Raw genomic sequence first — 26,329 nt, forward strand, 5'->3', positions numbered from 1 at the left:
CCTTGGGCAAGAAACAGAGATTTTGGGGGGCTGCTTGTTCCAGCAGTATCATTTTGACTATTTTGAGTGACAGAAAGGCTACATGGGTTCTAAATCACAAGATCATAAAAGTCACAGGATGGGGCAGTCTTATGCCCTATGACTGTAAATGCCAAAGAATGTTATGGCAACTGCTGGTGATTTTCACCCTATTAAATCCACTCTTACAGTTGAAAGAGAGTCCTGGAGGTCAACGAGGTAAACTTTCCCACATGCAAAGAAAACTTGGCACACATTGGGATTTCCACTGCCCCTCAGTCTTAGATCTCTTATTTTCCTACAAAAATAAAACCAAGGCACTAACTATGATTTTTTTTAAAATCCAGTATAAAAACTAACTTTAAAACAAATGTGACTTTGCTCACCTCTCCTTGATGTTTGCATAGTGTCACATCAGTAGACCTAAGTACTGCCTTAAGAAGGACCAGGCATTTCCATATTTATTAACCATCAACCTGGGCTTTCCCCATGAATTCTTCACATGCTGTTACCTCACATAGCCATCTTAAGAAATCTCTTTACAGGGGGAAAACTGAGACCCATAAAAGTCCAGTAATAAGAGCAAGGTTCCAACCAGATAGAAAGAGAAGGGCTAAGATTCTCCTCTGTTTTTCTGACCCCAAGTTTCATTTCTTTGTACTATACCATTATGTTTTCCAAAGAATGCCCCTGAGAGAAAGTTAGAATTTTTTTTACCCTGAAAAAAGACAGAAAAAGTATGCATTGAAATCACACATCCAGGTTTCCTTGATATGGAAGTAGAAGATTGCTTGCCTGCTTCCCAGGTGAAGTTCATTGACAGGTTTGAACCTGGCCCCAAATTACAGCAGGAGCTAGGTGTATAGATGGTAGTGACAGGATGGGATTGATTTGAAGATTCCCACCATCACACACACACACACACACACACACACACAAACTATCGTTATCTCTCTCTATATATATATATCTATCTCTCTCCACACTCCACCCCATCTCTCTTTCTTTCTCTCACATACACACACTACCTAGGTCTGGGACTGATGTCTGAAGCTCTTCTGTTCACCAGTAATTCCCTATTCTAAGAATGTCAATTTCTTTGGTTTTCATTCTACATATAAATATTCCTGGGTACAATAACTCCTTACATGAGTTTATGAAATCTTCAGGGACTCTAAAGCCAGTTGGTGGAAGGGGGTGAACAGAACCCTGGGGAGAGATGAAGGCAGCAACTAAAGAGGAAAGTCCAGAAATGCTCTTTCCCAGTCAAGCTAAGGGGCTGCCCTAACCTTTCAGAAGAACTAAGGCAGGAAACTTTTAATATCACCTCCAGCAGGCCTAGAGCTTTATCCTTCAAGTGGGGAAAGGACAGTCTTTTCAACAAATGGTTCTGGAAAGACCACATAAACACATGAAAAATGAAGCTGGACCCTCATTCACACCTTACATAAAAATTAATTCAAAATGGAGGAAAGACCCAATGTAAGGGCTAACCTACAAAATTCCTAGAAGAAACAGGGCAAAACCCTCATGACATTGGATTTGGCAGTGATGTTTGTAACACCAAAAGCACAGGCAATTGAAGAAAAAAATAGGTAAACTGGAATTACTGTCATGTATAACTAGTTAAAACAAGTTAAAAAATTAAATTAAAAAAAGTATATGCATCAAAGGATACTATTAGAGTGAATAATCAACTCATAGAATGGGAGAAAATGTTTGCAAGTTACATATCCAAAAAGTGGTTAATATCAAGATATATAAATAAATCCTACAACTCAACAATAACAACAAATACAATTTTAAAAATGGTCAACTTGCAAAGATACTTCTCCGTAGAAGATTCACAAACGGCCAAGAAACACATCAGAAGATGCTAATAATGAGCAAAATACGATTCAAAAACCACAATGAGACAGCAAAATACAATTCAAAAACCACAATGAGACACCATTTCACACACACATCAGGGTGGCAATTACAATAGATAAATAAACAAATAAATAAAATTATGTTTTAAATAACAAGTGTTGGCAAGTACACGGAAAAATAGAACCCTTGTAAGAATGTAAAATGGCACAGCCACTGTGACAAATATCGTGGCAGTTCCTCAAAAAATTAAACAGAACTGCCATATGATATTTTGGGTATACAGACCAAGAAAAATTGAATATAGGGATTTGAACAGATATTTGCATACCTCATATTCAGATTGGCATTATTCGGAAGACCTATACAGCAAAAATAACCCAAGTGTCTCCAGATGCATAAATGGTTAAACAGAATGAGGAATAACATTACTCGGTCTTAGGAAATTCTGGCACAGGCTGTGACATGGATGAACCTCAAGGACACTAGGCTGAGTGAATAAGCTAGTCACAGAATAACAGATCCTGCATCTCCGCACTTAGGTGAAGTATCTAGCCTTCAAATTCCTAGAGAGGAATGGTTGGAATGGTGGTTTCCCGGGGCTGAGGATGGGGAGGGAATGGGGAGCTGTTGTTTAATTGGGACAGTTTTTTCTGTGTGAGAATAAAAAAACATCCTGGAGACAAATGGTGGTCATGGCTGCACAACAAAGTGAACATATTTAATGCGCCTGAACTGTATGCTTGACATTAGTTACAGTGGCGAATTTTATGCTATGTGTATTTTACTACAATTTTCTACTTAAAAAAAAAAAAAAAAAAGAACCACCAGGGTAGACATAAGGGAGGACCATTCAGGGCTCAAGGATTCCACTGGAAGAGCTGTCTGAGCAAATTTGGTTCCCTTGTCCAAACAATTAGCTGTCAGCTTCATTCATTCGTAAGAACCCATCCAGCTCTAAAATTCCACTCAGGATTCTACCTTATTTCTTGCATCCCTACCACGTGGACTCATCAGCGAAAGAAACAGGCCAAGTCCCTGCTCTCCCGGGGCTTATGTTCTTCTGATAGATGGACAAATGTTAAATCCATAAAGTCACACAGATGTGTCAGATGGGGAAAGGGCTATGGAAAGAAACAGCACAGGGCAAGGAGAGGGGACAGAGTGCTTGCTGTGTCCGCTGATATGGCTAGAGAGGCCCCTTCCAAAGCGGTGACATTTGAGCAAAGTCTAAATAGATGAAAGAAGGGAGGGAACCAGGAGAATGGCCAGGTGAGGGGTATGGCAGGAGCAGTGAGATGAACATAATGTGGATTCTTACCTGTGCACTGGATTTTGAAATCCAGACTATCATGGAAGAAGCTCCTTTTGTGGTTTAGATATGAACTGCTCCCCAAAAGCTCTTGTGTGAGAGGATGCAAGAAGGTTTAGAGCTGAAAAGCTGGGGTTATGAGAGCCTTAACCTAATCGGTAAATTTATCCGTTAGGGATTAACTGGGTGCTAACTGCAAGCAGATAGGGTGTGGCTGGAGAAGAGGGGCACTGGGGGTGTGCCTTTGGGACATATATTTGGTACCAGCTGAGTGGAGTCTCTCTCTGCTTCCTCATCATCATGTGAGCTGCTTTTCTCTGCCACACATTCCTGCCATGATGTCTTGCCTCACCTTTAGCCCCGAGGAATGGAGTAGGTTGGAATGGACTAAGACCCCTGAAACGTGAGCCCCCAAATAAACTTTTTCTCCTCTACAGTGGTTCTTGTCAGAGCAGCACAAAAAAAAAAAAAGCACAGCCCAAGGGTCCACTTTTGCTAGAGCCCCACTACCCAGACCCACCCCACAGGGGCCCACCTGACAGTGCAGATGTAGGTGCCGGAGTCCTCCCTCAAGGCTGGTAAAACCCAGAGAGTGCCGTCCTCTGTCCACATCCGTGGCCCTTCTCCTGGAATCATTTGAGCCGAGTTGTTTTTACGCCAGGTCAGAAGGGCCTGGGGGCTGATGGAGGCCCCAAACTGAGACCACAGCTGGGGGCACCTCAGAACCACAGGCTCCCCTTCCACCCTGAATTCTGTTTTGTAATGCTTGCCACGAAACTGGCAGTCTCCTGCAGCCCCTGAAGGACAAAGAAGTGACAGTCAGGGTTTAGGCCCCAAACTTCCCCAGATCACAGAACCTCCCTGGGTCCCAGACTCAGGCTGGTCCTGACAGAGGGACATAGCACGTCTGAAGAAGATGTCCCATGTCCTGAGAGAAGGTGACTGCACCCACAGGCCATGAACACCCTCTGCTGCAATCTCAAATGACAAGTTCAGGGCTACTCTCAATTCTAATTCACATTCTGTTGGGAAAGTTAAATCAGGTTACTTTGTGACAAACCCCCCCCCCCCAAAAAAAAAAAATTTCAAAATTTTGGCCATGTTTTTTATTTGTTGACATTAAAAAATAGATGTCAGCTAAATTCAGATGGAAAATCTTACTTCTGACAAGCTGTGTGGTTAAAACTCAAAGGAACCATGTGCTAAGGGCAAGCCCACCACTTCTTTGCTTAGTTTCTTGGCAGGACCCTCACCCAGGTTGCAGCACACAGGATGAGCAAGAAGCCCCTGCCACCTACCAAGGCATGCATATTTATATCTTGCCTTTTGATAATAAGAAAACCTCACTAGAGAACTTTTCCCCAGAGAAGCTACAGGCCAGCCCTTGCCCCACAGGATTTGCACCTTACCTGTGTGGTCTTCGGGCTGAACGGTGAAGGCTGACATACCCATTATCAACACATACAAGATGGACATTGTTCCTGGTAATTTCCAGAGGACACAGGAAGTGGAGATCTGAGGTCCAGCCTGCTGTAGCCTAAAGGAGGAGACCAAGGGGTCACCAACAGTCAGGAGCCCCGACAGAGAGAATCCCTTGAAGATGGTCCCAGGGAATCATCTCAACGCTTCCCCTGATGATGGAAATTTTCTTCCTAGATTTTTTAATAAGCAAACTCAAAACTTTTAGATTTGCTTCTCTATGGCTCTGTTCACTGAACATTCCTTCAGGCAAACCCTGGAAGGCCTAATGACCCCCTTAAAACAGGGGTTTCATATCCTATTTCTTTCTGCCCAGAAATGTACCTCACACACCCCTGCTCCTTCCCCAAGGCACCCTTTCCTCAGCAGAGGCCACTGCCCACCCCTCCCTGAGGTATTCACAACCGTTGCCTTGAGACCTTCCCTCGCCTTCCTGTGCAAAATCGCATCACCCCTCCACCCCTTACCCTGTTGTCCTCTGTGGCTGTGTGTTCACTGTGGCTTCATCATCACTAATGGTACCTAAAGCCTGACTGTGAGCACCGGGTGGGACAAGCACTTCATTCATCCACCATCTAGCCTCAACTGCATTTGTGGAGTCAATGAGTAAGGAAATCAACTACTGGAAGTCAGAAGGTGCTCCCATTCACTTGTCATTCGGCCCTCTGGATCTGGTGGTTCTGCATCTGCAGATTTAACCCATCCGTGGATGAAAAATATTCAAATAAATAAATAGTACGGTTACCAATCAACCCAGCTTTTAAAAACTCATTTTGTCCCATTGTCCCAGATGTGCAACACCTACAGCAACTTACATATGCTTTTCATAATACATAATATAATTAATTAATAATATTAAATTACATTCCAGTAATAGTTATAATGATTATAAGAGTATTCATATAATAATACATATGAGCTCTATATTATGATTTCCAACCTGTGTCAATTTTGTTGAACTATTCATAGAATTTGACACAGAACTTGATGGGTTTTGATATTACCTGCTTTCGAGGAATTGTGTGACCCTGACTCACCAGAAATGACCTCGGGCCTGGGTTCTTTTTCTCCGTGTGAGATGGAAATCAGGAAAAGGCAACTAGTTCCATCCCAGTGAGGCTCTACTGGGGCTCACACGCCAGCCCAAGAGAAGCAGCACCCAGCATAGAGCTCCAAATCCTCTCCTGAGGATTTAGGCTGCAAACCCTGTGTGATCATCAGTTTAACATGACTGGGGGCCACTTGGTGTAAGTGGTGCCAATAATAAGTCACCTGCAGATTATAACAGAATCCCATTTCTTAGCCAAAGCATGGCCAAGAAGATGGATGCTATCCCTAAATCCCTGAGGACACACAGTAGCTTCCTGTTTAGTCAGGATCACACCATTTGAAGGTAAAAATCTATTGTGACTCTGAATGGAGTGGGAGGGTAGCGCTATTTGGGCCCCCCAGGACCTGGGCAGTATTCCCCATTAGGTTTCTTTACTGGACAATAAGATTGACATAATCTGGGGTGAGGTTGTGGCTCAGTGGTAGAGAGCTTGCCTAGCATGTATAAGGTACTGGATTCTATTCCCAGCACCACATAAAAAAATAAATAAATAAAGATATTGTGTCCATCTACAACTAAAAATATTTTAAAAAAGAAAGAAAGATTAACATAATCTAATGAGTTTCTACCAAAGAAATCTCTTGCTCTCTCTTTTTACTTTTATTGGTGCATTATAGTTATACATAATACTGGAATTCACTTTTGTGCATGTATGAATACATGTGCAAAATATATAATTTGATCAATCTCACTCTCCAGTACATTCCCTTTACCTCCCCATCTCCTTTTCCCTGATTTACTTAATCTACTGATCTCCCTTCTATTTTTACTTTTATTGTTGTTATTTTAATTAGTATAAGATGATATTACTTATAAGCAGGATTCATCTGTACATGGACATAGCGTAATTTGGTAGATTTCATTCCCAGCACCTCCCATGCCCTTCTCTCCACCTCTATTCTCTTGGTCTCCCTTCTATTTTCCTGAGATTCCTCTTTTTTCCCTCTTTTCTCCTACCCACTCTTTCTCTCTAACTTCCACATATGAGAGAAAACATTGGACCCTTGACTTTCTGAGTCTGTTTTGTTTCACCTAGCATAATATTCTCTAGTTTCATCCGTTTACCAGAAAGTGACAATTTTCAATCTTTTTTACGAGTAAGTAAAACTCCATTGTGTATATATACCACATTTTCTTCATCCATTTGTCTGCTGACAGGCACCAGAGCCATAACTTGGCTATTGTGAATTAGTACCTATATCACTATAATTGACTGATTTTAGTTGTTTTAGATAAATACCAAGGAGCAGAATTACTGGACCACATAGTGGTTCCATTCTTAGTCTTTTGAGGAAACTTCAAACTGCCTTCCAAAATGTTTGTACTAATTTTCAGTTCGACAAACAGGGTAAAAATGTACCTTTTTTCCCACATCCACTCCAAAAATTATATTTGTATTCTTGATGATTGCCATTCTAATTGAAGTTAGATAAAATCTTAGTGTGTTTTGATTTGCATTTCCTTGATTGATAAAGATGTTGAATATTTCCATTTATTTATTGGTCTCTTTTATTTGTTCTTCTGAGAAATGACTATTTAGCTCATTCTCCCATTAATTGATTGGGTTGTTTGTGGAAATTGTGGGGTTTTGGTGTTAAGATGTTTTGGGTTTTTATACATTCTGGATATTAATCCCTTGTTGGAATAGTAGCTGAAAAAGATTTTCTCCTATTCTGTAAGCTCTCTCTTCACATGCTGTTTCTTTTGCTGTACAGAAATTTTTTAATTTGATGCCATCCTACTTATTGATTATTGACTTTATTTCTTGAGTTTTGGGAGTTTTACTAAGGAATTCATTACCCGTACCAGTGTTTTGGAGTGTGACTCTATGCTTTTTCTCAGCTAATTCAAGGTCTTTGATCCACTTTGAATTGATTTTTGTGGAGGATGAGAGATAAGGATCCATTTTCATTTTTCTACATGTGAATAACCAGTTTTCCCAGCACCATTTGTTTCAAAGACTGTCCGATGACTGTGTCTATATTTATTTGTGTCTGCTATTCTATCCCATTGGCCTTCATGTCTGTTTTCATGCCAATGTCATGCCGTTTTGTGACGATAGCTGTGGTCTAATTTGAGATGGGATATTATGATGTCTCTGCTTTCACATTTATTGCTCAATATTGCTTTGGCTATTCTGGGTCTTTTATTCTTTCATATGAATTTTTGGACTGATTCTTCTACTTTTGCGAAGTAAAAGTAGAAGTTTGTTTTTGGTGTGGATTGCATTGAATCTATAGAAATCTCTTTAATAACCTAATCCATGCTTAAACTGTAATCTAGTGGGCTATCAGGAATGTGTTAGGACTTAGAATCGTCAAGGAGAGCTGGTAAATGAATCCCTTTTTCAGGTCTACAGAAACTTGTATTTGTTCTCCCTTTAGGAAAACAAAGGCATCCAGTTTAACATGGAAGGTTCACAGCTGAGGGGAAAGTGACACTTCTTACCTGCCTCATGGGTCAGTCAACAATGAGAAGGGGGCCAACAGTTTGAGTCAGGACAGAAGAGGTGACCCAAGTGTCCCTGCCACATCAAGGGTCACCCAAAGCTCCACTGACCTAAAGGTGATATTTCTTGAGTGCACTGGAGCCTGAAGTATCCTTGGACCTCTTTTCAGTCTAGGGCGGATCTTACCCATTGTGGGATCGGGCCCAGATTTGGGCTTGAAGTGGGATGCTGTCCAGCCTGCCCTCCTTAGGGTGTTTTGGGCAACCTCCCTTCTAGCACCCTTCTTTCTCAGGCGGGCACACTGGTTTTTACCCAGGCCCCAGGGCTCCCATTGGAAGTTGGCTGCTGTAGATCTTCAGGGAGCTGTGGGTTACCTGGGATGGTCAAATCGGGACAGCCAAAAAGCTGCCCAGTCTGTTTTTTATAGACTGCTAAGGCCTCCTCTATCAAGGGCAGCAGCAGGATGCGGGGTCCTTCTTCAACCTTTTGTTACGTCCCCGTATAGCTGTGGCAACCTCTGTCATGAAACACACAACCACTAAGGCCCTTCTCTCCCCCGGTTCTGAATCAGTGTTGGTGTGTTTTCAGAAAGTCTCTGATAAGCAGTTGAAGAACTGCAGGATTTTCTTGACTTTCTCAGACGACCTTCTTACTTTTATAATTATCGTGTTCGACTAAACCTCCCTTCATTCCATCAGAAACACGGGTTACAAGATGCTCCATTCTTGCTTTAATTGTTGGAGTTTGCAGGGTCCCAAATGGAATCTCTATAGGGAACTGCATCTTCCCCAGGTCACTGAACATTGTGTCCAGGGTGCTTGGTGGTCAGCTACACCCGCAGTCTTCTGAAGAACTCGTTCCTTTTATCAGGGTGTGACCGCGAGTTAATACTGCAATAACACCCCTGCACGTCAAGACAAAAGTTAACTTAAGGAATTCATCCTTGAATCTGCCAGGGTTCTCTGAGCAGCTACCAAAACTTTCCTTACCCTGAGCCATTTGCATTACTGAAAAGGGGACATGCATCTTGATGATTCCTCTGTCTTCATTGGCATTTCCCATAGTAGAAACAGATTCCCTTAAGTAGGATAGGGTGTCAGTTCCTAACCTCAGTCTCATTAGAGATGGGATCAGTGGGGTAGGTGATCTGGAGGTCAGAGAAGAAAAAGTGACTCAAAAAGCAATAGCGAGAATGAAAAAAAAAAAAAAATTCTGGAAAAATACAGTCTATCAATCAAATCTTACTTGTACTAAATTATCATGGCATGACAGTGTAACTTATCATGCATGGAGAAGCACAGCCTACCGTGTTTTTCTAAGATAATACTAGTAAAGGACTTGAGCCCAGTTCCCGAAAGTGACAGCCCTTTAGCCATTTCTGACTTCAGATGAAGGCTAACCAGGATTGGCATTCATAAATTTACTTGCTTAGCACAAGAGACAAGTTAAACACCAGATTCTCATTCATTTAGGGTGTTCTCAAGAAGTTCCAGTTTAGACTCCACTGGTTATCAGCTCTGTCACACATTGAAATCATCGGGAATCTTTCAAAAATTATCATATTCCCCGGTCAATTAAATCTGGAGGGGAGAGCCCAGGGTCAGATTTCTCTGATTCCCCAGGTACCCAGGATGCAGACCTGACGTAGCCCCTTCAGGCCCCTATTGCTTGTAGGTGAATGGAATTCCAATCTAAATCGTTTTGCTTTTTCTAAATTACACCAGGAAGAGCTTTAGAGGGAAAGACACACTCTACTATTTGGGAGGTGTAGAATTCTGAGAAGGGAGACGAGATTCTGGCCAAGGCCCTGGTTGAAGGCCAAGATCCGTCAGGATGCCTGGGTCAGGGTCTGTAGGTCCACAGGACTTGGAGGCTGTAACCACACAGACCAGACAGAAGTCTCTCAATCCAGGGTCCTGTCTACTTTCATGAAGTCCTGCACAGGGGCTATTTCTCCCCACTTCTCTTCCCTCTTACAGAACAAATGGAACTGAAGAATAACGCTGTAATTTAAAGACCCACTTTCCCGGAAGTGCTCTTGGCCCCCTAATTTGTATTGAGGCCATGCGATATTGCAAAGGGAAATTGGTTTCTCTCTAAGCTTGACGTCATCTAGGTCAATTGATCCCCATTAACATGTAGGCACCCTAAGAGTGAGTCCTTTGGAATCCTGGGAGTGTTTTCAATGCCAATAGAGTTGATGGCCAACAATTTAAAGGTCACTCTAATCAGGATAATGAGCATGTTCATTGGTCCCCAGATGGTAGCACTATTGGGAGGTGATGGAAACTTCAGGAAGTGATCCCTAGTTGGAAGAGTTAGGTGACTGGAGACATGCCTTAGAAGGAATATCTGGTCCTTGACTCCTTTCTTTCTTTCTGCTTCCCAACTGCCATGAGGTAAGCATAATAAATTTTTCCTCCTTTAAGTTGATTTTCTCAGGTATTTTGTCACAGTGACAGAAAGCTGAATAATACAAATAATATGTTCTTAAAGAGCTTGTCACTATATGCATTTTATTGTACTTCAGTTTTACCTCAATAAAGCTGGGGGTGGGGGGAGAGAGCTTGTCACTAAGATGCCACTTTATTCCCTTTCCTGTGACATTTGGTTTTTGTCTTTTCCGGTTAGCCTAAGAAAGCCTCACAATACCTCTTTCATGTCCCGGGTAACCACCATCTGTCTTACTAGATGAAGTTTGATCACTATACCAAACATAAAAAGCTTCTCCTGACCATTCACCTATCACAAAAATGCTTCCAGGTGAGTCTGGCAATGACCACAGAGCTGAAGAGGAGGTAACACCTCTCTAATTTCACATCCAAGTGAAAGGTGAGCGTCAGGCCACAGGTTCTAAAGTATCTTCAAACCTGACTTCTGTTTTCTAAGATTAAAATGGTGAGAGGCTTAAAAGCCACAGGATGCTTGAAGATAGCTCTACTCTTCGTTATCATCACAATGTATATACCTACCCTCTGAGGCAGCTGAATTCAGAGAGTCTATATTTTCCTTCTAGAGAACACATATCCCTCCTAAAGATAAGTTGCTGCTTTTGTCTTCAACATAGAACATTGACACCTATTTCTTTTAAGAAAAAAAAAAAACTTCAGTTAGCTAAAACGGTGGTTCTGCTAAAAAAAACCCTATGTTAAAAGTCAAAGGCATGTTTAAAAAAAAATTAAACAGGTGTCTTCTTAGAAAGTAAAAAAAAACATCAGCATAAGAAATCTTAATTTGAAACCCAACCTTAAGCTTCTACAAGATGTAACTCCCTTCAGAAACCACCATAGCTATGGAAGTTGCTGCTCTATGTGTGTGTCAAGGTACAGCGGTTGGTAAGATTTACAGAAACAAGGAGAAGGCTGGTGAGACACACAGCCTTAGTAACTTAGGCTCACATGGGGTTTGCTTCGTCAGCCAAAGCAAGACACCAGCATACCAGCTTCTGGAATTTCCAGAAGCAGAAAAATTCTGCAGTCAGTGAAGGGACACAGGTACAGGTGAGACCTCTGCAGGACTGTTCAGAAGCGGTTTCCAGTGTAGCATGACTATAGGAAGTCGCCATGACTCCTACATCTGTCTACACACAGCAACTGATTCTTTTTCCTAGTATCTTATTTTGAAAGAAAGCTGACTTTGGGGAATCTTGGTGTTTTTCAACCCCTTCTCCCCACCTGCCCATTGTTTCTTTTTTTTTTTTTTAGAGAGAAAGAGAGAAATATTTATTTTTTAGTTTTCGGCGGACACAACATCTTTGTTTGTATGTGGTGCTGAGGATCGAACCCAGGCTGCATGCATGCCAGGCGAGCGGCGCTACCACTTGAGCCACATCCCCAGCCCCCCCATTGTGTCTTTAACTGTAAACTTGTCTCCTCCTAAGCCACGGTGTCATAGTTTGAGGTCTAGAGCCACACGGCTCACCCACAGTTATTTTTCCCTGCATTAGCTGGGGAGGGGAGATATTTTCAGTGTGTCTTCCATTTTCAGTTGAGACATCACATTTTCTTTTACTGTTAATCTAATGGCTGGGACAGGTGTAGGGCCTGGGAGCAGGCATCTGAGTGAATATGTGACCATTCCTGATTCCCAAAGCCCCAGAGTAAAGGCGTAGATAGAGATAAGCAGGTAAGAGTGGAGGGGGGAAGAGCAGAAAATCAGAAACACTTGCAAAACAGGAAAGTACCAGAAGCATTTCCAAATAGCCTGCAAAGACTAGAGACGTGCAACCAGAGCGACAGTCTAAAATGCCGGGTGACCGAGCCCACGGCGCTCCCTGCAGGCCTGTGCTGTGCAATACACACTACAAAGCACAACTAAGCCAACAGACTGCTCAACAGAAACAGGAAGACTACAGAGGGACCCGGGGGCAGGGACAAAACCCTGTTCAGATGGGGAGAGCTGCACAACTGGGTCCAGCTGGGGCAAAAGTCATGGGACCAGGAAGCCCTGCCAATCAGCTATGAGCAGGACTGCACCTACTGCCAAGTTGTTGGTCCCTAGAGGACTGTCTAAGGGGAAACCAGAGTTGCCAGTGATGTTACCAATTCGTCGTCCAGCCCTTAATGTTACCAGCTCAGCCTTGGTTTCTTTTGCTCAATTTGAGACAAAAATCAAGAAAAGGCAAGTAGTTCCACCCCACTGAGACTTTGCTGGGGTTCATGTTCAATCATAAGAGAAACAGCACCCAGGGTAGAGCTACAGGCCTGGCTCTCAGAGGAAGCAAGAAGGAAGGTGTTTTAGTCTGAGGTGCTCACTGTCACCCCCCCGGCAGGCAGAGCTACACAGTAGGCTCATGTTGAGGCTGCAGCAATGGCTTTTCATAAGCTTTGAAGGAAGCAGGTGGTGTAAATGGAGTTATCTTGAGAAAACCTTCTTTTCCTTAAAGAATGTGCTTGGGAAATCAGGCCTTATACTGTCTCAGCATCTCTACTGAGCATGCACAGAGTTTTTATTGTCATTATTCCCTGGAAAAGACAGTATAGAATTATTGCATAGCATTTCCATTGTATTCGGTACTATGAGTGATATAGAGATCATTTAAAGTATACAGGAGGATGTGTGTGTGCAGGTTATAAACAAATAATAAGCCATATTATATAAGAGACGTGAGCATCCTCAGATTTTGGTATCCTGGGGATCCTTGAGTCAATTCCCCATGGATATAGAAAAACTGCTATAACCCCCATGGATTAACTCTTTATTTTTCTAAATCATTGTAACATATATTTAAAAGCAATATGAGGCCAGGCATGGTGGCACATGCTTTTAATAGGGAGGCTGAGGCAAGTTTGAGGTCAGCCTCAGCAACTTAGCAAGGCCCTGTCTCAAAATAAAATCTAAAAAGGACTGGGGATATGGCTCAATGGTAAAGCACCCCTGGATTTAATCCCCAATACCCCCCAAATTAAAATTAAAATTAAAGCAACATGAGGTACAAAAAGTGAATATTTTACACGAGTTCGTGAATCATTTGTTCCCCAACATGGGCGTATCAGACACCATTCTGTATTTCCCTGTGGTCCTTCGCACACCATATCACAGTTGTTGGTTTCACCAGCTAACCACTGCCACAACCATGCAGCTTCACCCTTCATCCCAAAGGGAACGGGATAAACAATGATCATTTCTTTTGCTCACAAGTCTGTGGGTCAGATGGAGGTTGGTTAACCTAGGCCAGGCTGGCTTAGGCTTTGCTCCAAGTTACAGGCAGAGGCCCAAGTCTGCTCCTATGTCTCTCATCCTGCTTGGACCCGTGAACATCTGGGAGATGATCTCAAGGAAGGAATGGCAGAAATACAAACATGGACCAAAGCACACAGGCCATGCTCAGAACCACCTCGCTCTTGTCTGCCCACATTCCATTGGCCTCCGCACGTCACAGGGTCAAACCTGTCATCCGTGGGGTGGGGAAAATAGTTACCCAAAAGGGTAAAGAGGTGGGAGCAGTCATGCCATCCACCACGCCTGCTTCTTATCTGGCTCTCTGGGGGTGGTGACAATCCTGAGGGCAGAGGCTGGGTCTTGTTCACAGCCCTGATGGTCCACCTAGTGGACCCAGAAAGTTCCAGAATATTTATGATTGAAGGTCTACCAAAGATTGTGGAAGGGGTAAGTGACTCCATAAAAAGCACAAAGTCTGAACCACCAACAGCCCTGCGTTTCCTTGTGAGTGACTCTCAGTAAACCCAGATGGGTCTCCATTAACCAGCAGGGTTGGCACTGAGGATGCTCTAGAAACCCTCCCTCAGGATTAGGGAACCTTCAGAATCCAAGGGCTCAGAAATGCCATCTCAACTCCTCTTTCTCAGAACAAGGAGCCCTGGGACCTGAGGTTTTCCTATTTGAAATCCATTCTTTCATTTTATCTCCAGGAGGTGAGCACCATGCCAGTTCTATGATGATGTATTAGAAGAGATCAAAGAGGTTAAGAGGCAAGGTCTTAAAGCTACCAAGCAGGATTTGCAGTTTAAATTCAGGATTGGTTATTCCAAAGTCCTTGATCTTCAAAAATGGACTTTCTGTCGAAGATACAGCCAGTTTCCTCTCCTTCTAGCTGTCCTCCTGCTTCCCCATTAACAGAACCCCATATCCTCAACAGGGCCCATGAACAACCCATGCAAAGACCACATTTCCTCCTCTCTTGCAAGTAGGAGTAGCCACATTGCAAAATTTTGGCCAGTTTAAAAAAAAAGTAATAATTTAGCCAGTTAAATGTGGAAATGTGTGAACTTCCTCGTAAATCTCCTTAAAAGGAGATTTAAAAGTCTCCTTTTACTAATCCAACTACTGGGTATATATCCAAAGGACATAAAATGAGTATATTGAGGAGATATCTGCACACCCATGCATATTACAGCATAATTGACAATAGCCAAGATTTGGAATCAACCTAAATATCCAACAATGGGTGAATAAAGATTATGTGATGTATATATATATATATACACCATGGAATATCGTTCAGCCATAATAATGGGTGAAATCCTGTCATTTGCAACAATAGAGGCAGAACCGGAGGATATTATGTTAAGTGAAATAAGCCAAACACAGAGACAAAATTGCATGACCTTAAACATACTTGTAATCTAAAAAAAATGTTGCCCACATAGAAGTAGAGAGTAGAACAGTGGCCACCAGAGTGAGGGGACAAAGAAGATGGGAAAAGTTGGCCAAGGGAGGTCTGAAGGTACAAGGAGCTAGGAGGAAGAAGTACAATTGTTCTAAGTACACAATAGTATGACTCTAGTTTGAAAAAAAAAATGTATTGTACATTCAAAAATGGCTAGAATATAGGTTTTTGAATGCTTCTCACCACAAAGAAATGATGAATATGCCAACCGATATGCTCATTACCCTGATTTGTCCACCATATAATATGCATGTATCCAATCATCACATTGTACCCCAAAAATATGCATCATAGGGCTGGGGTTGTGGCTCAGCAGTAGAGTGCTTGCCAAGCCCATGCGAGGCCCTGGGTTCGATCTTCAGCACCACATAAAAATAAATAAATAAAGGTATTGAATCCAACTATAACTACAAATTAAATATTAAAAAAATAAATAAATAGATAGATGTGCACCATTATTATGTGCCATTAAAGAAAGTAACAACAACAGAAATCATCCTTCCACCAACCATCCTTTCTTCCAAGCTCGGTATGAATAGGTTGTCTGGACTATGGCTACCATCTTGGACCATAAGATACAGATGGCTAACTGAAAGTGATGGGACAGCGAGAAGGGGACTTGAGTCCTCGATGCCTTGTGAAGCCATTCATCACCCTGGAGTGGCTTCTCTTATAAGCCCAGGCTTTCTGGCACACGCAGCCAAACCCAGTCCCAGGATGTCATCTGTCTGACTCTGCATTTGTAGAAAGAACCCTGGGGATGGTGCCCTCCTGTGTCCTGCCAGGTGCCACGTTCTCATGGCCCTCTCTGACACTCAGCTGTTTCAAGTAGAGTTCCTGCTCATTGACTGAAAAGTCACTTTGACTCAGAAGTCGCTTCACAGGCTCTCTTCCAATGAAAGCAGCCCCCACCCCCAGGCTCACATTCTGTCTGGGTCAGGCTTAGCTTGGGGTTATGCAAAGGTCTATAAATGTGCTTTAAATGGCCCTAACACCAGAAAGTTCAGCTGTGTCCACTCAGGGGCAGTCACTCCCTAAGCTTCTCAGAGTTATGGAGCTGAAGAGCCTTAGAGAAAGCTACTCCAGTCTCTTCCTTGGACAAGTCATGAAAGTGAGTTTGAAGTAAACCCTCTTCTCCAAATTGCAGAACTGGTCAGATAAGGAGGAGATGCTTCAATTAGAACCCTGCACCAATGGAATGAAATCCTAAAATATTGTCCTCCGGCACCCTTACCCCCAGCCATGGGGGATTTGTTTTGGTTTCTCTCCCTGAACTGGGGCAAAAAGAGGCGCTTTACTGTGCTTCTGCAGGAAATGGCTTCAGAGAAACAAGCCACAAGCACATAGTAGTAACAGTTTTCAATAATCAAAACCTCAGAAATAGGCTGGAACCAAAATTGCTGCAGTGTGGGAAACAGTAAGTCTTTGGCAGGCCCAGAGCAGGGGGCGGAAATAATTTGCAGAGATTTTCAGCAAAAGGCTCTTCTCCTGCCCTACTTTCTCGAAGTGCATTCTAAAATCACAGACAACTTGATGTTCCTGTTGGAATCTGAGTTGACCCTTCTTACCTGAAGAAATAAATTTTAAGGGCTTTTCAATCCAAGTATTTGAGTTTTAAATCTATGACCCTGTTTTTTTTTTTTTTTCCTTGTCAAATAACCATATTTCTTTCACTGCCTTCACTCTGAGAAAACAGAAGGTTATCGTGAAAAGGAAAACTGGGCATAAGAAAATGACAAAAATGTGGAAAATGAGTAGAAAGTTGAAGGAAGGAGAAAGGGCTAATAATGCAGCTGTGCCCGAGGCCACGACAACCATACTGGGGCCCAGGGACACTAAGTCACCTTTGATCCCTGACTGTCAACTTCTGGCCCCAGACTCCTGTTCATGGACAATATGCATAGCCTAAGCATATGTAGATATTGACAACACATTTTTTTTGCATTTTATTTTGTTTTATTAGAACATTCTAGCTATACATTCATCTTGATAGATTCATACATGCATGAGATATAATTTACTCCATTTCAATCCACAGTATTTCCATTTTCCCTTCTATCTTCCCTCCTCCGGCTCCTACATCACCTTTTAATTTCATTTTTAAAAGTTACCAAGAGATAGAAAAGTTGAAAGAATGGGATGGCCAACACCAGTATATATTTCACCTAGATTTACTGTTAATATTTTTTTAATGTTTTTTAGTTGTTGATGGACCTTTATTTTATTTATTTACATGCAGTGCTGAAAATCGAACCCAGTGCCTCACACATGCAAGGTAAGTGCTCTACCACGGAGCTATAGCCCCAGCCCACTGTATATGCTCTTTTAAATCCTAGAGTTGAAAAGATTTTTGAAGTATTCTGTCCAATTTCCATATTTTTTTGAAATTTTTTATTTGTTCCACTTAGTTGCTAATTGTTAATATTTTGCTGAGTTTGTTTTATTCTCATTCTCTCTGTCTCTGTGTGCGTCTGTCTGTATACATGCGTATACACACGCGCACGCACACACAAGTATTCATGTACATATTTTCACCTAAACACTGAAAGTCAAACTTCACTCCTAAACACTTTAGATTATATGTAGGAATACATTTTTTAACAGATTAAGAATGAGCAGATATATGATAGCTCTGGAAATGAATCCCAAGCATTTAAAAGAAGTAAAATTTTTATTGTATGATATATTTGAATATATCCAGGACTGAATTCATCCAGAAGATTGAACTTCTCTTTCTTACTATTCTCCCCTTGTACCCAGAAAGTCTCAGGCAACTGTCCCAGCTCTGAGTCAGGTGGAACCGTCATTTAAAGAACAAAACAGATGGCAGGAGTTGAATATTAATGAGGTCAACTAGCTATCAGACCTCATTCCCTCCCATCACTTAGTCACTTCCAGTGTATCAAATGAATTCCTAAAAACCCACATATGTTTCATCATATAAAAACCATTTGAAACCCATGGGAAAATAAATATTTATATCAAGAGTAAGCTTGGGAATTTCCTACAAATCTAAAATATGTAGGGAAAAAAAAACGTCTTAAGACAAGCTTTCAGGAAGCCACAGAATTTTAAAGGTATGGAGGATAGGGAATATCTGCTAGGTTCAATTGCAGAGAAACACAGGGCCAGGTGCGAGGCAGCTTTTGTTGGAAAAGACACTGGCTCAAAGTGGAACTCTTGATGGTTTGTCCAAAACGTACTTTTGTTCTGTAGAAGAGAACAGCTAGTTTGGGCAGGACTTTGTCCCAGGATTAAGGGAAATTCTCGTCCTTGACGTGACAGCCGGCAAATCCTTGACAAGGCTCTCCAGCTCCCTGGGGAAGACTGGGGAGAGGGAATCACTTCCTGGAAGTCATGGCCTAGGAAGATCCCTCCTGGTCCAGGAAAAGCAGACCTGGAGAGGCTAAAATACAGCTCCTCCAAGTGCTTCACACCCTCTGTGGTTTTTTATTTTGTTTTGTTTTGTTTTGTTTGTTTTGTTTTTTGGACAGCAAATACTCCTTCTCACCAAACCTTGGCCAACTTCTGTCCCAAGAACCACTGAGGAAGAGCCCCCTCCAACAATCAGCCCGACTCATGTGCCTGTTCATTCCACTCCTCTAGTCACAGTTTCCATTCCCAGTAAGCTTGGGTCATACATCACCCCCAGCATGAAGGACCATCAACTAAGGTTTCTTTCACCTTCCTCCTGCCTCAGGCCCTCACAAGAACACTCCTCCAGCTCAAAAAAAAAAAAAAAAAACCATCATGCTCCAAAATGGCTGATGAGGAAGCTTTGCCCACAAGCCTCTGGGCAACCACAGAACAAATCCCCCCGGGCCTCAACTTCTCCCAACCTGGTATTGTGTAAGAGGAGTCTGCAGCTCTGTACAACCCCAGGGGATAAAACTCGTGAGTCTGGTCTGAGTCTGGCAGAGTGCAGCATCCCCACTGGAAACATGGAACAATAGAAATAGACTCAGATACACCAAAGTCACTTGCCCAAGGCTTCAGAGCTGGCATCGTGATAAAGTGGGATGTGAACCCACGTTGTGCAGTCCTTAGTCTCAATACCTTCTCTCTCTGCTCTGTAGAAACATCAAAGCCTACCCACCCAGTCTTCCCAGGGTCCCCTATAGCAACTAAGCCTATCCCCTTACAAGATGTCCACTTCTTGTCTTGGGAAGTATCTGAAATGTCTCTTGTCATTTTGGAGACTAAATTTGCCTCCCTCTAAACTCCATTCATTAGTCAGATTCTACCATCGGGAGCAGCTCAGAAGTTTGTCTGCACCTTCCAGTAGTCCCTGAGTGCTAGAGAGGCCATACAGAAGAGCCCAAGGAAAGTACACGAGAGAGCGAGTGTGCGTCCTGCCTTCCCTCCATGTAGTGGGTTGACCCTGAGCAGTTTCCATAGCCTGCCTGGGCTCAGTCTGTAAAACTGACATAATCGAAAGGGCATTTCAGGCAGGTTAGATGACTTGATGTATAAGGACCTCAGCACAGAGCGGCACAGCGGAAGTACTTAAGCAATAGTAGCTGTCACCAACATTTCACAGAAGCAGACTCAGGTACTTGGGGAGGTGACTTGATTAAGGACACACTGCTGGCAGATCTGAGTGAGAAGGCAGAGACTCTACTGTCTGTACTCTGCCTCCTTCCTGCTTTGGGTCCATCCCATAGCCTGAGAACTTTCTAATGTCACAGTCAGTTCAGTTACTATACTATACTAGAATCGTGTTACTACGCTAGAAATGAGTGCATCGTTACCTAAGGGAACCAAATAACTCCAAGTGCATAAATCCAAATTTTATAAATATTCGACGTATAAACACACAATCCTAAGTACCACACCCAGAAACACACACACACACACATTAATAAGGCCTGCGATGAATTCAAAGACCAACATCTTAGTGTTACAGCCTTGATCATCTGGAACTGGAGATTGGAACTGGATCCTGGCTTTTACCATCTACTAGCTATGTGATCTTGGGCAACCACAGAACCCCTTACACAATCTGGGCCACAATCTCTTCTTCTCCAAAATATAAAGGTTGTGCAGATGAGAACTCACTCCCAGGCACAAAACCCTAGATTTCTAAGACAATCTGGATTGGAGCTTAGGCTGTGGTCCTGGGCATAGCTTCAATTTTAAAAGCATCAAATCAGGGGGTTTAATCAGACACAGAACTTTTCTGAAAGTTCCAGAGCCAGCATATGGCAGAGCCAACACTTAGGACTTTGGCGTTCTCCTGGGAATTGGAGTTCTAGCACTGTTGGACCACTGCTAGGTATGCTCTGAGGGTGATGGGAAAGGGGCTGGTTGCACACCTTTAGACCAAATGCTGCTTTCAACCTCTTGTAATCTGAGTATAGGAAACAACTCAAATATCTGAATAATCAAACATCTAGAAAACTTGCCCATCTAAAACACCACGCAGACAGAAGAGACAAAGACAAAAAGATCTAAGGAGCTGACAGAACCAATAGGATCCTGACACAGGGCATGTGTATTTACTCACAAAACCATCTTTGAAGGCTTCCTCCAGATGGTCTTTCCCTTTACTGGTATGAGTGTGGCTAGTCTTTCAGGGCCGTAGACTGTATTTTCCGCAGGTGGCCACAACCACATCTTCCATCCCACATGGTCTTCTGTAATGTCACAATCCCTGCGCTCGATTGGTGGAGGCCAGCTCACCTCCATTGAATGTGGGCTGGCCTGTAACGCATGTGTGACCAACAGAATGCAGCCGCAGTGATACTATGTGACCTCTGGAGCTAGGTCAGAAAAATCCAGGCAGCTTCCACTGGCTTCCCTTGGGATGCTCACTCTCTGGACAGCCGGCCATCATGCCCAGAACCTGTCCATTTGGAGACCACCTTTTAGGGAGGCCATGTATAGGGGCTTTGGTTGAGCTATGGGTACAAAACAGCTGAGGTTCCTAATGACTTCCCTGAATCATAAAGAACAGTTCAAATTGTGTTCAAAACCCTCTTTCTCTAGAATGAGACAGGATATAACACTTTTTACAAAAATAACATTTTTAATTACCTCTCAATGGAAATAAAATACATTCCTATCCTATATTATTCTACCATTATTCTTCCCAGGAAAGAGGAAGAACAAAGCCCTCCACAGGAAGGAGGGAAGGAAATGGGGAAGGTATTCCTTGCTGTTAGGAAGGAGAAGTAGAAGATAATGTCCTCTGGGATCCAGGGTGAAAAGAGTGAAGTTGCAGGAGGCTCCTATTTCTTATTCTGGACTTAGATCCTGAAAGCAAAGGCATAAAAATGAAAAAAGAGTGAAGTTCAAAGCAGAGGAACTTTTGCTCCACTTCCAAATTGGGTGTCTACAGGAACCCCTCTTTGTTAAGGTTAGGAGCCCTTACCAAGATGGGGGCACTGAGGAAGAATGGCAACGATGGTATGGCGTGTTGATAGAAGGGATGTGAGTGTTCATGTCCTACTGCCCTCAGTTCTATGTCCATGTGGAGAGATCCAGACTTTCTGCTATGTATCCGGTGGAGAAAGGGAGGTAAACTGAGATCTGGGCTAAGATGGGCCACCCTGCTAAAGCACAAGGTCACCGAGAGATAGGCTGCAGGGTATTCAGAAAGAGGGGGGCCACCTTAGAAAGCACAGCTATAACAGTTAGTGAATAAGCACTTTGCCAAGGCACTGAGCTCTCTGCCCTCTGCTACCTCTGCTTTCCCGAGGCTCCCCAGAGATCTATGTAGTCCAGCAACAGACGCTGCAGCATCTGTTCTGATTGATAGGCGCTGGTGTCCTACTGGTTGCTAAGTATCTAGACACACCTGGACATTGGGAGGAAAGAAGCAAGATCACAGCCAAGATGCAGAGGACCTGTGGAGCCAGTAAGAGACACAGAGAAGACAAGTTGGTCACAGATTGGCTCTGACACACCTTGAGCACCAGATCCCAGGTTATTCCACTCATGGTTCCCAGTAGTAGAATCACCTCATAGCAGGAAGATGTAGGGACATCTCTGGGGAAGCCAGCGAAGACCCCCAGATCAGCAGGTGTGTACCAGCCACCCTCCCTCCCATTCTCTAGGAACACTGCTTCCTCTATTCTAGACATCCTCCTCGCTAGAAGAAAGGGCCAGGTAAGAAAATGGAAGTCTGAGCATCTACTCAAATCCAAGAGAGGCAGATTTGCATTGGGGAAGTAGATAGAGATAACACCCAGTGGGAGCTTGAATTCCTCTTCCTGAGTAGGAAGGGGCCTCAGGAACCCAATGAGAGTCCCACTGGAAGAGTGAGTAAAGGTACATTTGGGGACAATGATTTGTAATAAGAATAAGTTTTCTCCAGGCTCCATCTACTTTAGAAATATTTCCTTCCAAGATTGTTAAGTTCTCAGAAAAGATGTGTTGTTTTGTTTTGTTTTTTTTCTTTTATGCTTTGAAAAATTATCTCCCACTCACTGGAAAATGTGTTTACCTAGCATGGCCTATCCTCTGAGGGTCACCGAGGGCAGCAGCCATCCTGACCCTTGAATCCAGAATATCAATGGGAAAAATAAAAGTCAACAACAACAAATGCCTAAAAATACCAAGAAGTTTTTTATGCACTCTGTGTGGGAAAATCCCTTGCCACAAGAAAACCCAGTCCTTGGTCCAAGGACAGCCCAAACTCTCTGGGTTTTCCACAGGCTCCAGAAGTTTCCCCCCAGGAACCCTTTGGCTCTTCCCTGGGGCTGTGGGTAAGTGTCAGTGTCCCTTCCCACACTTCACCCTTCTGGCTTCTCTCTGCTTCCCGAGGCTCCACCAGCTCGCGGCCATTGGCAAGAACAGCTCCATGAAGGTGACATTCTGAAACCCTGTGTCCTTCCCCTCCACTCCAACCCACCTGACTGAACAGCAAGATATGGTAGCTACAGCACAGGCAATGTTCAAAAACACTTGGCTGGTTTTGACTTTGGGGCACTCAAAGAGTTCGCCTCTATGCCTTTGGCTTTAGGCGCCACACAGCACTGGGAGGCATGGTGCCACTTCCAGACTCACTCATTTTCCTGCTGGTGTTCAACCCTCCAGCCCTCTCTGCTCCTGCCATGATGATGGCTGAGCCCTCCTCTGTCGATGCTGCCATGGTAACATGGTCATGCCATCCTGACAGGCTGAGGTCTGCTTCCATCTATTGATCCACCCGTGGGCTCCTGTCTGTTCCTCCTTTGGTTAAATAGGAATAATCCCCACCCCTTCCAGCACTCAAAACATGTCAAAACAGTATGATTCCTGCAAGTGGACTGCGCAAGTACTGTTTGCAAAGCGGCCAGTGCCCTCGAGTGGCTATGTGGAGCCGTCATGGTCTGACACCGTTGACCAACAATGATGACAGAGCATGAACAGGAAATAATACGGTAGTGTCTCGAGTTGACCTGTTCCATGTTATCCCTGCAGTGTAAACTGGATGCCTGGCACTCAAAAAGAGAAGTATCCTCAAAGGACATTGTATGATTGCACAGCCAACTTAACCTATTTGCTATAAGTCAGATGTCTGGGCTTAGTTTACCCAGAGTCTCTGCACAGAATCCCACAAAACTGAAGTCAAGTGTGAACTCAGTTCCTTCCTTGAGCTTAGGTTCCTGTTCCCAGCCCACACAGTGGTTGTGATTGGAGGACTCAGGTCTCCCCCTCACTTGATCTCTGCCCACCAGGGGCCATGCTCAGGCCCCAGAGGCCACCTGGTCTCCTACCCCATGATCCTCTCCACAACAGGACAGTTTGTTTTTTCAAGGCTTACAGAAGATCTGTTGCTGCTTCGAACATCTCTGGTCCCTTGACCCTGGCCCCTACCCCTCCTATAAAGAGCTCTACTGCTTATGTCAGGCCCACTGAGCATGCTCTTTCTTTTGATGATCCTCAAGTCAACTGATTGGGAACCTAAATGACATCTGTAAAATCCTTTCGCCCTTACCATATATGGTCACCTAATCCATGGGTGTGCTCTTCCATCTAGTCACATATCCTAGCCTCACTCAGGTGAGAGGATTATATAAGGGCATGAATCAGTGGAAGTTCGAGTCATCCTAGAATTTTACCTATCACACACATATAAGAAAGCATTCTGATGAATATTAGTTCTAGGAAATTTAAGATCCACCCAAATATTTACATTAACTTATTCATTGCTCCCAAATAGGAACAGTCTCTCAAAATTATCTAAAGCCTTGTTACTCAAAGTGCAGTCCATGGGCCAGCAAAATGAATAGCAATTGTGAGAAATATAGATTCCCAGGGCCCATTTGAAACCTAAGGAATAGCACATTAACAAGACTCCCAGGTGACAGGAGACGCATTGATCAAAAAAAAAAAAAAAAAAAAAAAAAAAACCTGTTCTCAAAATAACTCCCTGACTGGCTTCCAGTGGACATGAAACCTATCTCCTCAAGAAGTGGTTCTCAAAGTGTGGTCCCTAGACCAGCAACTCCAGAGTCACCTGGGAACTTATTAAAATGCAAGTCCTCAGACCTAACCCATATCCACTAATTAGAAATTGTAAGTGAGCCCAGCAATCTGTGTTGTAATAAACCTGCCAGTGGTTCTGATGCAGACTTAAGTCTGAGAACCCCAGCCAAAGGCTTTGTCCAGATGAAGTGTCCCCAGATGGAAAGCAAATGATAGTAACATAAAAAGGCCACCCGAATCTGCACTTCTAATACTACTTGGACCGTGTTGTCAGTCGAAAACCCACTCTGCTATTCTGGGATACAGAGAGGAGGGATTGGGCTCTGTGGGTGTTTGGATCACCTAGCTCTAGTTGTCCCTCAGTTGGAGGTTGTGCCAGGAGTGGAGATTCGAGGAGAAGCCTCACTGACAGGGCTGGGAAGGGTGCTTCCAGATCAACTGACACTACATCCCCACAGCCCCACAATCCCTAAGCCAGGCTTCCTTCTTAATTCTTAGGAGAGCCAAAGAAGAATACAAAGAAAATGGACATGCTTTTTAATGTGGCTTGAGGGAAGGAGCTCTCTTCTGCTTGTGCATGTGGGAATACCACACTGAGCTGGGGAAAAACAAGCCCATGACCTCTGGGAGGCAAAGCAGGGGAAAACAGGGCAGGGAAAGGGTGGGCTTGGTGGGAGGTGGGATGGAGCACCTAGAGGGAAGCCAGGAGCCTTCCACTGCAGACAGGGAGCACTGGGACATCCTGGGAATAGCTGGTTAAATCCGCCACGTCAGTTGACACCAGAGGAAACACAGATGAAGAGCTTTGACCAAGATCACACCATGCTAGGAGGCCAAGCCAGAGGGTAGGGGTTGAGGAATCCTGAGGGGCTGGGGATTGAAGAGGGAAGCCCTGCAAAAGGGGATGGGGTTCTTACTTAAAAAGAGTACAAACAAACACGTATGTGGCACCTTCTTTGGGCCAGGCACTATTCCAAGTGGTTTTAGCATTATTCAGATTCTTTGACTGTATGATCACTACTTTGGGATGGGGAAACTGAGGTACCGAGAGGGTAAATTGCATAACATCACACAGCCAGTAAAAGGCAAAGCTGGACTTTGAACATCCAGTCCACTTAGCCCCAGGGGCACACAATTCACACCACTGTGTTGCCTCTCACAGACAAACGTGAGCACCACCGGGTGCCCAGCTAGCCCTGAGAGCTCAGGTATTAGAGAAGTCACATGCTCTTAAAAGATCAAACATTCTACGCTAGAAAAGTCCCAAGAGCCTTCCAGGGGAGAAAGCCTCCACACTGGGCATATGTCTCCTAAGGCAAAGGTCAGTCCGTTTTCCTCCTATGGCATTCCACAGGAACTGAGGAAGGTCCTTAGAAAACCTCTGATCCAGCCCCTCTTATGGAAGAAAAACTGAAGCCCAGAAACATCAAGGAACACTCAAGGTCACCTTCGCACAAGTGAAGAAGGTCACCAATGAGGAAGGTCACCCAGATGAGTTACCTGAGGTCAGGAGAAATCAGAAGAGTTGCCTGAGGTTGTACCAGAAGC

At 43.6% G+C, this 26,329-nt stretch overlaps 1 protein-coding gene across 1 annotated transcript in view; it reads right to left on the reverse strand.

Annotated features, from left to right (window-relative positions):
- The window catches only part of Il1r2 (interleukin 1 receptor type 2), a 67,737-nt gene that overhangs the window by 12,172 nt on the left and 29,236 nt on the right, over positions 1-26,329 (reverse strand). The window contains exons 2-3 of the mRNA XM_015505007.2: positions 4,609-4,736; positions 3,735-3,996 (exon numbers count right to left, since the gene is read on the reverse strand). Of these exons, the coding sequence (XP_015360493.1) occupies positions 3,735-3,996; positions 4,609-4,736 (390 nt within the window). The remainder of the gene's footprint in view (positions 1-3,734; positions 3,997-4,608; positions 4,737-26,329) is intronic.

The sequence above is a fragment of the Marmota marmota genome, unplaced genomic scaffold, assembly GCF_001458135.2.
Source record: "Marmota marmota marmota unplaced genomic scaffold, marMar, whole genome shotgun sequence".
Taxonomy (NCBI): Eukaryota; Metazoa; Chordata; class Mammalia; order Rodentia; family Sciuridae; genus Marmota; species Marmota marmota.